Source organism: Microcaecilia unicolor, chromosome 11 (genome assembly GCF_901765095.1).
Source record: "Microcaecilia unicolor chromosome 11, aMicUni1.1, whole genome shotgun sequence".
NCBI classification, from domain to species: domain Eukaryota; kingdom Metazoa; phylum Chordata; class Amphibia; order Gymnophiona; family Siphonopidae; genus Microcaecilia; species Microcaecilia unicolor.
In genome coordinates this window covers 141073637-141088760 of record NC_044041.1, presented here as the reverse complement: position 1 = coordinate 141088760, position 15124 = coordinate 141073637, and the positions used below count along the sequence as shown (strand labels likewise).

Genomic DNA, 15124 nt, shown 5'->3' with positions numbered 1-15124 from the left:
TCTTGCTTCCTCCACTTTATCAAAAAAACAGCAGTTTTCCATTGTCAACCAGTTTCAGTTTTGCTGGATATAGAAAGCTGAATTTGTATTTCAGACCGTGAAGCTTAGTGCATAGAGGACAAAATCTTTTCGGGGCAACTGATACCTTGATGAGTAATCCTGAAAACAGAGAACTCACTTGTTCTGATACTCCAGCATGTGTCCCGCTCTTAAAGCCTGTAATATTGTCACCTTGTGGGCATAATTACCACTCGGGGTCCTGTCCATACTTTCTCGTCGTTGGCCCAGTCTATGCGCTCTTTCCACTTTTAGAGATCCCGCCAATTACATTCGCGGCAGCGCCATTGTCAGCGATGTTTCCAGGAATCAACATAAATCCCGCTCTGGTAGTATCTCCGGCAGCCTCACGAGATGCAGGTTATTTCTTCGTGAGCGGTTCTCCAGATCTTCTACTTGGCTTCTACTTCCGCCAATCTGGTAGTTAAGCATGGTTGCTCCAAGGAGATTTTATATATTTCATCCTCAGCCTGGCTCATTCTATGCTGCACCGTTTGTATTTCAGCCACCAAGGTCGCGTGTCTCTCTTCAAACCCTCCAACTTGTCCAAAATAAGCTGCAGGTTTTTTCCCTACTGCTTGCTCTACAGCCGCCTTTACTTCTTCTGTTATCTCCGCTGCCCACAATGAGCTGGGAGTCGGGGACGGCGGCGTGCCTTTGTCTGCCATCTTGGCCTCCGTGCTGCGATTTTTCTCCTTGGGATCTTTTCTGGCCGATTTTGATGCCATCCGCAGTTTTGGTCCCCGCAGTGTTGCCGATTCAAGGCTACTACCTTATTGTTTATGAGAATTTGCTTCTATCGCGAAGGAGAAGAGTTTTACTGCGGTTGATAACCAGGGTGTTCGGAGCAGGCTGTCTCGTACGTCCTCGCTACTCCATACCCAAACCGGAAGTCGAGTACCTCTATAATTATTACCGTTTTACATTTATATATGATTATTTATCTTTTAACATGTTTTGAGAGATATATATGTATTTGTGTTGTTCTATATATGTACTTTTATATATTTTATTATTCAGCTTGAATTTTCAATATATGCATTTTTATATATAGAAAGTGCTCTCAATATGTCTACATAAAGCCACTAAGATATTTTGCATATAAAATTCATAGTGATGTTTCTTTACTATAGATTTTCTATTATATAATTTCATTATATTGTAATGTTTATCATTATAAATTATTTTTTAATCAGCTAATCATTTTTATTATTATCTATATATGTTTTGTTGTTAGACCCCTGAGGCAGGCATTGTTTTACGCCGAAACACGGCCCGTGTCAGGTCACTTGTTAATAAAATACTCCTGTTGTCTCAGTCTTGAAGGCCCAGTGTTGCTTTTATTGTTGTGTACTTTTTATGTATGCTGTTTACCCTCTCTGCTCGGTTTGTCACTTATATATACTGTCATTTATTTATTTGCTGCATTTGTATCCCCACATTTTCCCACCTCTTTGCAGGCTCAATGTGGCTTACAGTACCTCCTCAGTAGTGGAAATGCATGAGAAAGTATACATTTAGTAATAAGAGAAGGATTTTGGGTAACATGATAATGATAGAACATAATAGTATTTTCAGCAAACATAATAAGAGATATATAAAAATATATAGGAAAATATACATTTAGTAATAGCAAAAAGGATCTTGGGTAGCGTGATGATGAGAAAACATGTTAATATTTTAGCAAGTAGATATAGTGGAGGCAGTTCTGGATATGTGGTACAGGAGTTCATATTTATTGATCATTGTTGTATGCCTTGTTGAAGAGATGAGCCTTCAGTAGAATTTGGAAGTTAGCTAGTTCATGGATCGTATTTAAATTGCGCGGCAGCACATTCCAGAATTGTGTGCTCAGGTAGGAAAAGGTTGACGCATGCGTTAGTTTGTATTTGAGACCTTTACAGTTTGGGAAGTGAAGATTAAGGAGCGTGCGGAATGATTTTTTAGCATTCCTGGGTGGTAGGTCTATCAGGTCTGACATGTAGGCTGGTGTGTCTCCGTGAATAATTTATGAACTAGGGTGCATATTTTGAACATGATGCGTTCTTTGAGTGGGAGCCAGTGCATCTTTTTCGTAGGGGTTTAGCGCTTTCGTATTTTGTTTTACCGAATATGAGTCTAGCTGCAGTGACTGAGCTGTCTGAAGTTTCTTATTATTTGCTCTTTGCAGCCAGCGTAGAGTGCATTGGCAGTAATCTAGGTGGCCGAGTACCATTGATTGTACCAGGTTGCGGAAGAACGTTCTTGCGAAGAAAGGTCTTACTCTTTTAATTTCCACATTGAATGGAACATCTTCTTGGGTGTGTTTTTCCGCGTGACTCTCAAGTGTTAGGTGTCTATCGATGGTAACGCCAAGAATTTTTTAGGGTGTCCTGAAATTGGAAGATTCAGTTTTGGGTGTGTCAATGGTGGTGAATTTGTTCGTATTGTGTTGTGAGGTGAGTATTAGGCATTGGGTTTTTCTGCATTGAGTTCCAGCTTGAATGCGTTCGCCCATGTGTGCATGATATGGTTGATGTCATTGGAAATTTCCTTTAGATCTTGTTTAAATGGAATGTAGATTGTTACGTCATCTGCGTATATGTATGGGTTAAGGTTCTGGTTTGATAGTAGTTTCGCCAAGGGTATCATCATTAAGTTGAATAAGTCGGTGAGAGGGGGGATCCCTGTGGAACTCCGCATTCAGGTATCCATGTAGTTGATGTAGTCGAATTAGATGTCACTTGGTATGATCGTGTAGTTAGGAACCCTTTGAACCAGTTGAAGAACATTTCCTCCAATTCCGAAATATTCAAGGATATGTAGTAGTATTCCATGATCACCATATCGAAGGTGCTAGACATGTCAAATTGTAGCAGTAGTATATTCTTGCCAGTTGCATCATTTGTTTAAATTTATTCATGAGAGTAACTAGTACTGTTTCCGTGCTGTGGTTAGACCGAAATCCTGACTGGGAGTCGTATAGTATTGAGAATTTGTTTAAGTAGTTTGTGAGTTGTTTGGTTACTATCCCTTCCGTTAGTTTGGTTATTAAGGGTATCGATGCTAACTGGTCTGTAGTTGGTTAGTTCGCTGTCACTCTTCTTTGCGTCTGACGAAGAAGGGCAACCTTCGAAAGCGAATCAAGAAATGTATTAACTTATGTCCAATAAAAAATGTATCATCTTATTTTCTTTTCCATGTTTTATTTTGTTTTATTTCTATGTGATTATCTAGTACATCACTGTCAGAAACAGAGATACAGGTACTCAAAACAGGTGTATCTTTTGTACCTACCACTCATTACAATGCATTTCAAACAAGAATCGATCTCTTTAAATTCACAAGGACACTACAATTATGCAAGCTTTCTCTGAAACAACACCATCTCACTTAGACTGTTCTGTTGTAAAAAAAAGTCATCAACATCCCTCCAGGTAAAATGGATCCTGATATACACACTTTTAACCAATGCATATTGTGTAAAGTGGAACTTTTAGGAAAGAAAAATAATCAACGTTCATAATTTGATTAAGATAGAAGAGGAAGCTGTATGGTCTCTTCCCAACAACCTAACCATAGTTATAAAGCCCGCAGACAAAGGAGGGGGTATAGTGATACAAGATAGGACAGATTACATCACTGAAATACATCGACAACTCAGTGATACTAAATATCACCTCTAGACTCTGACCCTACTTCAGTCATTAAAGTGATAAAGAAGATCATCCAATTGGCAAAAGATCGTGGGTTTTTGACCAATAAAGAGCAAGAATTTTTGGTAGTGAAGAATCCAGTACTTCCTATTATCTATACACTACCTAAAATACATAAGTCACCAAATAAACCCCCAGGTAGACCAATCATTTTGGGTAACGGATCAATCTTAGAACCACTTTCTATATTTGTAGATTATTCTGAGATCTTTCATACTTACCATACCATCATAGAGATGCCAGCCATATGATTAATATACTAGAAGAATACGATGGTGATTTATCAAATACTCTATTGGTTACTCTTGACACTGACAGCCTTTATACCAATATTCCACAATTAGAAGCTATCAATATCATCGAGACATTAAATGCATCCACCACTGATCATCACATTCCAACTTGGTTTATTTCCACATCAGCAACTATAGCCCTCACAAAAAACTTCTTTTGTTTTCTGGACCACTGTTATCTACAAATATGTGGCACAGCAATGGGATCAAGTATGGCACTGGATGTGGCTATCTTATATGTGGCCAATTTTGAAAAGATCCATTTGGAAGACCACTTATTCAAATCTAACATACTTATAAATAATAGACAATATATTTATTTTGTGGCATGGTGATGCAAACACATAGAAGCTTTCTTTATTTGGTTAAATCACATGATCCACATTTATTTATTTAAGACATTTATACCCCACATTTTCCCACTTAGTTTCAGGCTCAATATGGCTTACACAATACCATAGAGGCAGGCTCCGGTTTCGGTAAAATACAAATACACAATATAGTAGTAGGGCATATAAGAAACATAAATAAAAAGCAACAAAGAAATAAAGAGGGGATGGCGATAAAAGTCCAATACGGTCCATAGTTTGCTGTGTTGCAGGAAGTAGAAAGTTAATTTGGTCAGGGGGGTAGGCCTCTTAAACAAGTTGGTTTTCAGTGACTTCCTGAAGTTAAGATGGTTGTGGATAGATTTCACGGTTTTGGGCAAAGCGTTCCATAGTTGTGTAAGACTGTAAGAAAAGCTGGATGCATAAATTGATTTGTATCTAAGTCCATTGCAGTCTGGATAATGCAAAATTTAAGTAAGTTCGGGATAGACTGGTGCTGTTTCTGGGTGGTAGATTTATAAGGTTCAACATGTATCCAGGAACTTTGCTGTAAATAATCCTGTGGACCAGGGTGCAAACCTTGAAGGCAGTAAGTTTAAAGGTTTAACCTTTAAACTTCAACATGACCAACAACAGATCAATTTTCTTGATCTCATCATACGCAAAAGGATTATGGTTTTGAGACGCCTATACTGCAAAACCTACAGACAGAAATGTTTTTTTTTACACTTCTGTAGTTCCATAATTCCTCACGTAAAAGGAATTTACCACATTGTCAGTTTCTGAGATTAAAAAAAATTTGTTCTGATCACGATAACTATCAACAGCAGGCCATCCTCATGGCAGACAGATTTACTAAGAGAGAATACCCTCAACAATGCATTAATGATGGCTAAATAAAAGCCTCCATGCAGACCAGCAGTTTGTACAGTTATAGACACTCACATAATTTGCACCAAATAAGCAAATTATCAGGAAAGATTGGCATATTCTAGAAGTCCATAATTATTTTAAGAATAAAAATCTAGTAACTCCAGAGGGAGAAATTTGAAAGAAAGGTTAGTACCATTTACACTTCTGTTTTGCTAGCAGAACCACATCAGATTCAAGATCATGGTCACAGAGCTTGTGGCTAATGTACCATTTGTCCACATGCGATTGAAAGCGATATTTTCACTCATCCAACCACAAAAAAGAAATACATTCTACGCCATACTTCTGATTATAAGACCTCCAATGTTATCTATATCATTAGATGTCCATGTAATCTATTATATGTGGGAAAAACAAAATGTCAGGTCAAAACAAGACTAATAGAACATATGAGCTGTATAGTTAGAAACATCATTTCAGCACCTCTGGTCTCCCATTGGCAGACACTTAATCACAGTATTGATGATTTGCATTTTTTTGTGTACAAGGTTTTACAACCATCACCAAGAGGCGACATAGATAAAAAATTACTACAAGAGTAACAGAGAATTATTTTTGAATTTGACACACTTGTACCGCGTGGTTTGAATGCACAATCTGACTATAGATGCTTTTTGTAATTGTTTATATCTGTGGATACATGCAAGCATATAATACGTGGCTTTTTCATCCTATGTGGGGAATGCTGCATGGTGTTCCTCACCTCCTTTTTATGCTGTACTGGTCTGTGGTCTTCACTTATATACCACTATATTTTAGCCACTGTTTCATCATGGTCTCCTTATTTATTGTATTTTTATCCTATGGCTACCTTTTTATGTTTTTCATATGGTCCATTTTATTTTTATCTCCTACTTTTCATTTATACTTTTATATTGTTCTTTTCCTCTACCAATTACCTTCATTATTTAGCATATTGATGTTTATTTACACAGACTATATATGACATCACCTTTGATGTCATATCCTCCTTGAAGGTTTTCCACTGCGGTTTCCTGCAGTGCCTCTGTTGTTTACTATGGTTTTTCTAAGCCTTGCCATTTTCTGCACTATTTTGTGAGCTACACTTGGTCAGTACCATGTTTTTCAGATATTGAGCAGTGCACTATACTTGTCTATGGCATAGCTCTAGGAGACTGATATTTAAATCCATGAAACCATGAGGTTTGCACCATTTTTCATCTTTGCAAATCGGAAGCAGCTTACTATACCGACTTTAACTTTTCCACAGCACATCTTTTTCGCCCAGCATGCTTCCCGTGCCTTCTATTGATCTTTGTCAAATTTTTGATCACATTCAGTCCAGGGGTGTAGCCAGACTTCGGCGGGAGGGGGGTCCAGAGCCATAGGTGAGGGGGCACATTTTAGCCTCCCCGGCGCCACCGACCCCCCCTGCCATTGCAGACCCCCCCGCCACCTTGACCCCCCGCTGATGACCTTCTCGACCCCCCTCCCCGCTGCCAACCCTCCCCCGCCGTCGCTGACCATTTGCTGGCGGGGGTCCCCAACCCCCGCCAGCCGAGGTCCTCTTCTTCCTTCGTTCTATTCTGAGTCTGACGAAACCGAACGAAGTCTTGCAATCTGCGAGTTCAAAATTTATTTTAACTAGATAACTATTTCTAAAATTCTGAATCTCTTAGATTCCTTAAAGCTAAAGTTAAACATCAATCCTCTGAATTAAGTCTTCAAGGAATTCACATAGAAGTGCTAAGTACAGCCATTTGTTTCTCTATTGCTGGAAGCCTTTGATCTCACAGGCCTGAACTGAATTTACAACTTTAAAAGATCTGTTCTTTTAGATTATTTAAAGCTTTAACCCTGCATTGCCAACTAGTAAAATTGCTGATCCACAGGGTGGACTGCAGTGCCACATGGTGAAATTTGCCTAACTAGCTTCTGACACAAAAAAATGTGCCTTGGTCTCACAGAGCATCAGACTTCGAGCATTCCAGTGGTGTGTGGGGAGAGGAAACCATAATCCCCACCAACCAAAATGAAGGAAAAAGTACTTAAAAGATCACCTCATTGCCACACCCCCAGACCACCCTTGGGAACTATAGGACTGGTGAATGCCAGATTAGCTGCAAAGAAATCACTGGTGATCCATGATGCCATACATGAACAGCATCTTGACATCCTAGGAAAAAGTGAAACCTGGCTAGATGAAGTGGGGGTTTACCACTGGCTGAACTTTGCTCAACAGGTTTCATATCAACAAAGACCAGGAGGATGGGGTGAAGGGGTAGCAGTCTTGATTTGGGATACAATCAAACTGCGCAGAATATCCATCCCCCAGTTACATGAATCAGAATCTCTTTTAATCCAATTTGAAGAGGTGAAACCAATCTGGCTGCTCATGGTATACCGAACACCTCATAACAACACATTATCTGTGCAAGAACTCCTACTCCTGATTACTCAAGTGACCCTGAATTACCCTAGGCTGGTGATCATGGGAGATTTCAATCTACACATCGAAACCCCAGATACCACCACAGCTGCCTTTCTGGACACGATGACAGCGCTAGGATTTACACAGGTGATCAATTCTCCAACCCACGACAAGGGTCATATACTAGATCTGGTATTCTACAAAGGGGTGGATATTCCAAAATTCTGTAATAACAGTATTGAAATAAAACCCCTATCGTGGTCAGACCATTTTCTAATTCAATTTTCCCTAAGCGACAACCTGAAACAAATGGCACCTCCCAGAGTTTGAAAGGAGATCAGAGACAAAAAAAAAAAAAAGGCTGACCGCAGAGAATTTCCTAGAGGCCTTGGACTAGCCACATGTGGCTGAAAAGACAACTACAGTGTCGGAACAGGTTGATATCTGGAATATACACTTGGCCAACACCTTAGAGAAACGGCACCACTAAAAAAAGGTCTTATGCCCCACTCACAACGCTCACCTTGGTTTTCTTCAGAACTTCGGATCCTTAAATGCGAAGGACAGAAACTGGAAAGGAGATGGCGTAAATTTTGCCTGGGTGAGACAGGCTAAACTATAGGAAGCACATGACAAAGTACCGCCAAGCCTTAACAGCAACCAAAAAAAAACAAACAGTATTTCTCTTAATGCATTGCACAGGCTGCCAATTCAACCAAGCAGTTGTTCAGTACAGTAAACAGCCTACTGCAACCCCCACAACAGAATCAGCCTGCCCAGTCTAAACTGAACTGCAATGATTTTGCTGCATACTTTGCCAACAAAATTAAAAGTCCCCACCAGGATTTACAGGCAATCTCACCTAATCCCCAACCAGTTAACCAGGGGTGCACAAACTTGCCCCCTCCTGACAGAGACATTTGGGACACTTTTAACCCAATGACAGAGGAGAGCCTTGACAAAATCCTAAGAGACCTTCGAACAACTACCTGCTCCCTCCACCCCTGCCCATCAAAGATAGTGCAGCAGGCAAGTATGGGCCTCATAGAAGGTGCCACAAAAATTGTGAATACCTCTCTTTCTAATGGGCAACTACCAACAGCATTACAAATGACAGTGGTTCACCCTTGCTAAAAGAAAACCAACCTTGACTAGGGGGAGGAAGTGACAACATGGTGCTAGATGGCTGCCTGATTCATTAGCTCTCACGGTTCCCTGCCTTCAAGAGTGGAATCTACCATCATCCGGTCCACAACTTGCTTCATCATACACACAAGTCTTTATCTGCGCCCAAAAAGGAGGGAGAGCGGCAATCCACCAACCAGACTGGTAAGGGCATTCATTGATACGTGTCGCCGGCCACCTCTTTTCCTTCCAGTTCCGACTCAGGGAGCTGGTCCCCCTCATCGGGGGGGGGGGGGGGGGGGGGAGGGGGGGGGAGAGAGGTGTCTTGCAGCACTTAGCTAAAGCTTCAGAGGGAATCCGTGCAGATATTAAAACTTCTAAAGAAGAAATCCTAGAGCACATGGACATCCTCAGCGTCGATCTTCGGGAGCTGGGGGGGGGGGGGCATGTGGCCTTGAGACATGATTCAAATAACACTTGGAACAATTAGTTAACGTGGATTCTTGTCTTACACAAGTATGTACTCAGTACAAGGAGTTACATATAAGGTTGACGACTTGGAAAAACTGGGGGCGGCATAACAATCTCTGCCTCTGCAGCATTCCTGAATCTGGAGCTGCGAAATATGTCCCTGTCATAGCGCGTTTGATATGTGAGAAGTTGCTGGGATCAGACTCTGAGCTTGGTCCTATAGAGACTGACAGAGCCCCACAGAGCCCTGGCAAAACCAGTGGATAATCGTCCTTGAGATATTATTGTGCGTTTCACATCCTATGCCTTTTAAGGAACATCTGCTGCAGCGTGCGTGTCAGGGGTCCTCAGTGGAATACGACGCCAAAGTCCTGATTTACCAGGACCTTTCTCAATTTACTCTATCTCAGCGTCATGCTATGAAGCCAGCACTGGATATTTTGCTTAAAGAAAAGATTTCCTATTGACTGGCATTCCCTTTTGCTCTTTGCTTCACAATCCAGGGGAAACAACACCAGGTGTGTCACCTTGCTGAAGCTTGGAAGATCTTACAGGAAGCTGGTTTGTCTACTAGCTCAGTCCTCCGGTGACTATGGCTTCCTCGACTAAAGCCAAACTCCAGAAATGGAAGCGGGTTTCCCATAAAGCAAAGAAAAACTTTCAATCGTTTTGACTTTCTATTTACTACTCCTATTCGGGGCTTCTCTATACATTTGTTTAATGTCACATGTGATGGTTGTTATGACATGATTTTGGTTTGGATGGATGATGGATGCTTGTCATATGTGATAAGGGTGGAGGGCTTAGTGTGACTGTGAGAGTCAAGGGTTGGGAGATGTACTAGGCGTGGTGGGTCATGTTTTCTGGACTTCCCACTCAGAGGTCTGTGGGGACATCTGTTGGTGTTACTTGGAGGGTGTAATTGGGGGGGGGGGGGGGGGGGGGGGGGGGGGGGGGGGGGGGGGGGTGTGGGGGGGGGGAAAAGAGTAAGAGAAGTTTGGAGGGTGGGAAAGATTATAAGGGGACGGTTTGATATTTCTCACACATCTGGGAGGGTCTCCAAAAGTTTCACCTTTCTCTTTATTTTTCTGTAGTTTGTTCTACTTGTCTTTTATAACTGCTGATTTAAAACTGTTGACATATAATGTCAAGGGTTGAATTCACCTCAAAAACGTCAAAGCTGTTCACAGAACTCCTGTATTTTAAACCTCAGGTAGTCTTCTTACAAGAGACACATTTTAAAAGGGAATGCAATCTGCTAGCCAATTGGAGATGGTGTGTTTTCCGATGGCGACTCCCCTCCTGTTGGGATCAAAAGAAACAAACAATTGGGCGGACTGTCTGTAGGGCTTGGCCAACTCCATATAAAAGGCCAATGCTCTCTTGCAGTCCAAGGTGTGGAACTTGTCCTCACCAGGGAGGGTATGTGGACGGGGAAAAAATGTTGGCAAGACAAATGACTGGTTCAGATGGAACTCCGACACCACCTTCGGCAAGAACTTAGGTGAGTGCGGAGGACTACTTTATTATGGTGAAACTTGATATAAGGTTCATGCACTACCAGGGCTTGGGTCTCACTGACTGTACGAGCTGAAGTAACAGCCACCAAGAAAATGACCTTCCAGGTCAAGTACTTCAGATGGCAGGAATTCAGTGGCTCAAAAGGAGCTCTCATCAGCTGGGTGAGAACGACGTTGAGATCCTATGACACTGGTGGAGGTTTGACTGGGGGCTTTGACAAAAGCAAACCTCTCATGAAACGAACAACTAAAGGCTGTCCAGAGATAGGCTGGCCCTCTACACGTTGATGATAAGCACTAATCGCACTAAGGATAAAGCTGAACAGCTTAACAATTACTTCTGTTATGTGTTCACAGATGAAATGCTGTGGGTAGGACCGCGTACCCGTTCTCGGAGGACAGTGTTCGTGAGGAGCCAGCTAAACTAAAAGTAGACAAAGAGATGGGGCTTGATTGGATACATACGAGGGTGCTCAAGGAACTTGGAGAAGTTCTGGCGGCTCCACTGACTGACCCTCTTCAATTCCTTCCTTAGAGTCTGGAGTGGTCCTGGAGGACTGAGAAGGGCGGATGTGGTCCCTTTGCACAACAGAGGAAGTAATAAGGAGGTTGGGAATTACAGACCTGTCAGTCTGACCTCAGTGGTAAGTAAACTAATGGAAACGCTTCTAAAGTGGAGAATTGTGAGGTTTCTCAACTGAATGGAATGCAGGACCTGAGGCAGCATGACTTACTACAGGCAGGTTGTGTCAGATGAATCTGATTGATTTTTTCAACTGGGTGACCAAACAGTGGACTGGGGAGGTGCTCTGGATGTGGTATATTTGGATTTCAGCAAGGCCTTGGACATAAATTAAGTTCCCTCGGTATGGGATCTAGAGTAACTGACTGGGTTAGAATGGTTGAATGGAAGGAGACAGAGGGTAGTGGTAAATGGAGCTTGCTCTGACGATAAGGATGTTACCAGTGGAAGTGTACCACAGGGATCTGCCCTAGGGCCGGCTCTTTTTAACATCTTTGTGAGTGATATTGAGGAAGGGCTGTCTGGTACGGTTTGTCTCTTTGCAGAACATACCAAACTCTGCAACAGGGTAGACATCCCGGAGGGTGGGATGACATGAGGAAGGACACAGCAAAGCTTGAGGAATGGTCCAATATTTGGCAACTAAGATTTAACGCTAAAAAATGCAGGGTCATGCACTTGGGTCACAAGAATTTATTTTTTTTTTTATTACATTTGTACCCCGCGCTTTCCCACTCATGGCAGGCTCAATGCGGCTTACATGGGGCAATGGAGGGTTAAGTGACTTGCCAGAGTCACAAGGAGCTGCCTGTGCCTGAAGTGGGAATCGAACTCAGTTCCCCAGGACCAAAGTCCACCACCCTATATTGTACCGTTCCGAGGGAACGGTACAATATAGGGGGTGAAGTGCTTCTGTGTACAAAGGAAGAAAGGGACTTGGGGGTGATTGTGTCTGATGACCTTAAAGTGGCCAAACAAGTAGAAAAAGGAATGGTCAAAGCCAGAAGAATGCTTGGGTGCATAAGGAGAGGGACGACCAGCAGGAAGAAGAGGTGATGTTGCCCTTGTATAAGTCTCTGCTGAGGCCCCATTTAGAGTACTGTGTGCAATTCTGGAGACTGCACCTATGGAAAGATATAAACAGGATGGAGTCGTAAGCCACATTGAGCCTGCAAATAGGTGGGAAAATGTGGGATACAAATGCAACAAATAAATAAATAAATAAATAATAGAAACATTTAAATATCTCAGGGTCATTAATGTACAGGAAGAGAGCCTTTTTCAAATGAAGGAAAACTCTGGAATGAGGATGAAAAGAGGAAATAAGCTTAGGATGAATCTAAGAAAGTATTCATTTATGGAAAGGGTGGTGGAAGCGTGGAATAGCCTCCCGGTGGACGTTGTGGAGACGAGTACTGTGTCAGAGTTAAGAAAGCATGTGAAAATGAAGAGTAAAGTGTTACGGAGGATTGGCAGACTGGATGGGCCATTTGGCCTTTATCTGCCGTCATATTTCTGTTTCTATGAATGAAACGTTGCATTCTGATTATTGCACTTTTTCCTTTCTATAACTCAAATTGCAGAATGATACCTCTCCTAACATATCTGTACTCTAGAACTTGATTGAATACTTTCTTAAGACCTTCTGATGGCTGTCTGCATACGTAGGAACACAGTCACTGGATACACAATTAAACTTATGATGCTTGACAGGGTCTGCTTAACTACTGGACCAGGTGAGGCTCTGGCCCAGGGTGCCAACGATTAAGGGCACCAAAATATCCAGCCTCTGACCTCCTCTGGTCTACAGATTAAGGCCTTTTTCTCCCCTCCCCTGGTCTCCCCCCTTCTCTCTTCCCCTCACACACCAGTCCGCACTGCTCCCTCACACCTCTCTCATTCTCCTGAGGTCCTGTAAAATATATTTTGGTCGCTGGCAGCAGCAACAGCAGCATGACAGGTTGCCTTCAGCCAGCCCCTGGTTCTTCCCTCTGTCACATCCTGCCTCCTCTGATGTAATTTTCTGTGGGAGGGATGTGGCAGAGGGAGGACCCGGGGGATGGATGAAGGCAGCCTATCATGCTGCTGTTGCCACTGGTGAACAATGTAAACTTTACAGGACTGTAGGGAAGTAAGAGAGGTCAGTAGGCAGTACTGAACCCACAGGGAGGGGGAAAGATATGCCTGTCCAAGTGAAGGGGAATGATGCCAAACCTACCGAGGGTTGGGGGTGGAGCCTGGAAGTGATGTGATGGGTGTGGGGAGAGGGGGGTGCTGCCAAGGCACGTTGGCTCATGGCGCCACTATCCCTTGAGCTAGCCCTGATACCTGAAGCTGGTCTTCAGAGTCTAGCCTGCAGTTATACAAGTTCAAGTCTGCTACATCAACCTCTACCTCCACTCTAACTCCAGAAACTGAAAGGGTTAATAGACTTGGACTAGCTATCACACCATTAGCACTGAACACATTCTTTCACCACAGATTTATATCTAGTTCTTACAAAGACCAGTTCAGCTACGTGCCACCTACCCCCTTTTTTTTTTGAGACATAGGGATTTGGTGCTCTACTGAATATTAAAATACGATTTTATCTGGGAGGGAACAGTGAGAAGTGTGAGAATTGTACTCATAGACATCTCTCAGTCACTGAAACCAGCCAAATCCAGATATAAACTGGAAGCTGGGATGTAACGACATTTCTTTTGGCAAATTGTTAACCAGGATACTGTGAAATGTGCAAAAGTCACTGTGTCAATCCAAATGCCAAACATTGTGTTTTCTACTCAACAAGGCGATGCAATAACGTGATTCTGGGGAATACACAGAAAATGACCAAATTCTTACTGACTTTGGCAGATCCAGTCTCTTGAAAGCAGCAGGCTCGAGCCTACAAATGGAGAAAAATAAGAATATTTCAACATCATGCCCATCTATTTAGGAATTACATTAAAGATGACAAAAGGAGATTTAGAGATGGGATGCAAAAGAGAGCACAAAGGGAATGGCAGGAAGCCCATGACAGAAACATGCAAAGGATGACAGGTGGAAACATGACAGTAGAAAATGAAAGAAAGCAAAGTTATTTAACAATAACAAGTATTCTCTGAGGACTGCTGAATATTAGTCATCAGAGTGAATGACATCTTCTCATGAGGTCCAAGTTGGAAAAAGAGTAACAAATTTTTCTAAGCACAGAGAGCTTTCTAGTACGGTCAACTGTGCATAAACAGGTCTAGCAGTTATGGGGGCCACCTAAGTTCTATGCAAAGCTTCAATTAGAAGACAACATCTTTTAGGAAAGGTACTAATACAGCTGTCCTTGGAGAATATAATATCTAATACATGTAAGCAATTTTGCTTTCTCCATGGACAAGCAGGATCTATTATCATGACAACTGGGAATTCCTACCTACAGGTTGTCTAACAAAATAAATGGGGGGTGGGGGGGGTGGGAACCCACTAGAATTCTTGTTGACAAAAGAACGTGCTTTTGGTAGCAAATTAACACACCAAATCTGAACCTTCCAATCTCGGACACCCTAAAAATTTTTACAGTTACCATCGACTGACACCTAACACTCGAGAGCCACGCGAAAAACATAACCAAGATGTTCCACTCAATGTGGAAATTAAAAAGAGTAAGACCTTTCTTCTCAAGGACTGTTTTCCGTAACCTGGTACAATCAATGGTGCTCAGTCATCACTGCAACACACTCTACGCCGGCTGCAAAGAGCAAATAATTAAAAAACTTCAGACAGCCCAGAACACTGCAGCTAGACTCATAT

General features: G+C 42.2%; 1 protein-coding gene across 1 annotated transcript in view; it reads right to left on the bottom strand.

The window, feature by feature from the left end:
* CLASRP (CLK4 associating serine/arginine rich protein) overlaps positions 1–15124 on the bottom strand; it is a 1081767-nt gene that overhangs the window by 207763 nt on the left and 858880 nt on the right. The window contains exon 15 of the mRNA XM_030217938.1: positions 14183–14225. Within this exon, the coding sequence (XP_030073798.1) occupies positions 14183–14225 (43 nt within the window). The remainder of the gene's footprint in view (positions 1–14182; positions 14226–15124) is intronic.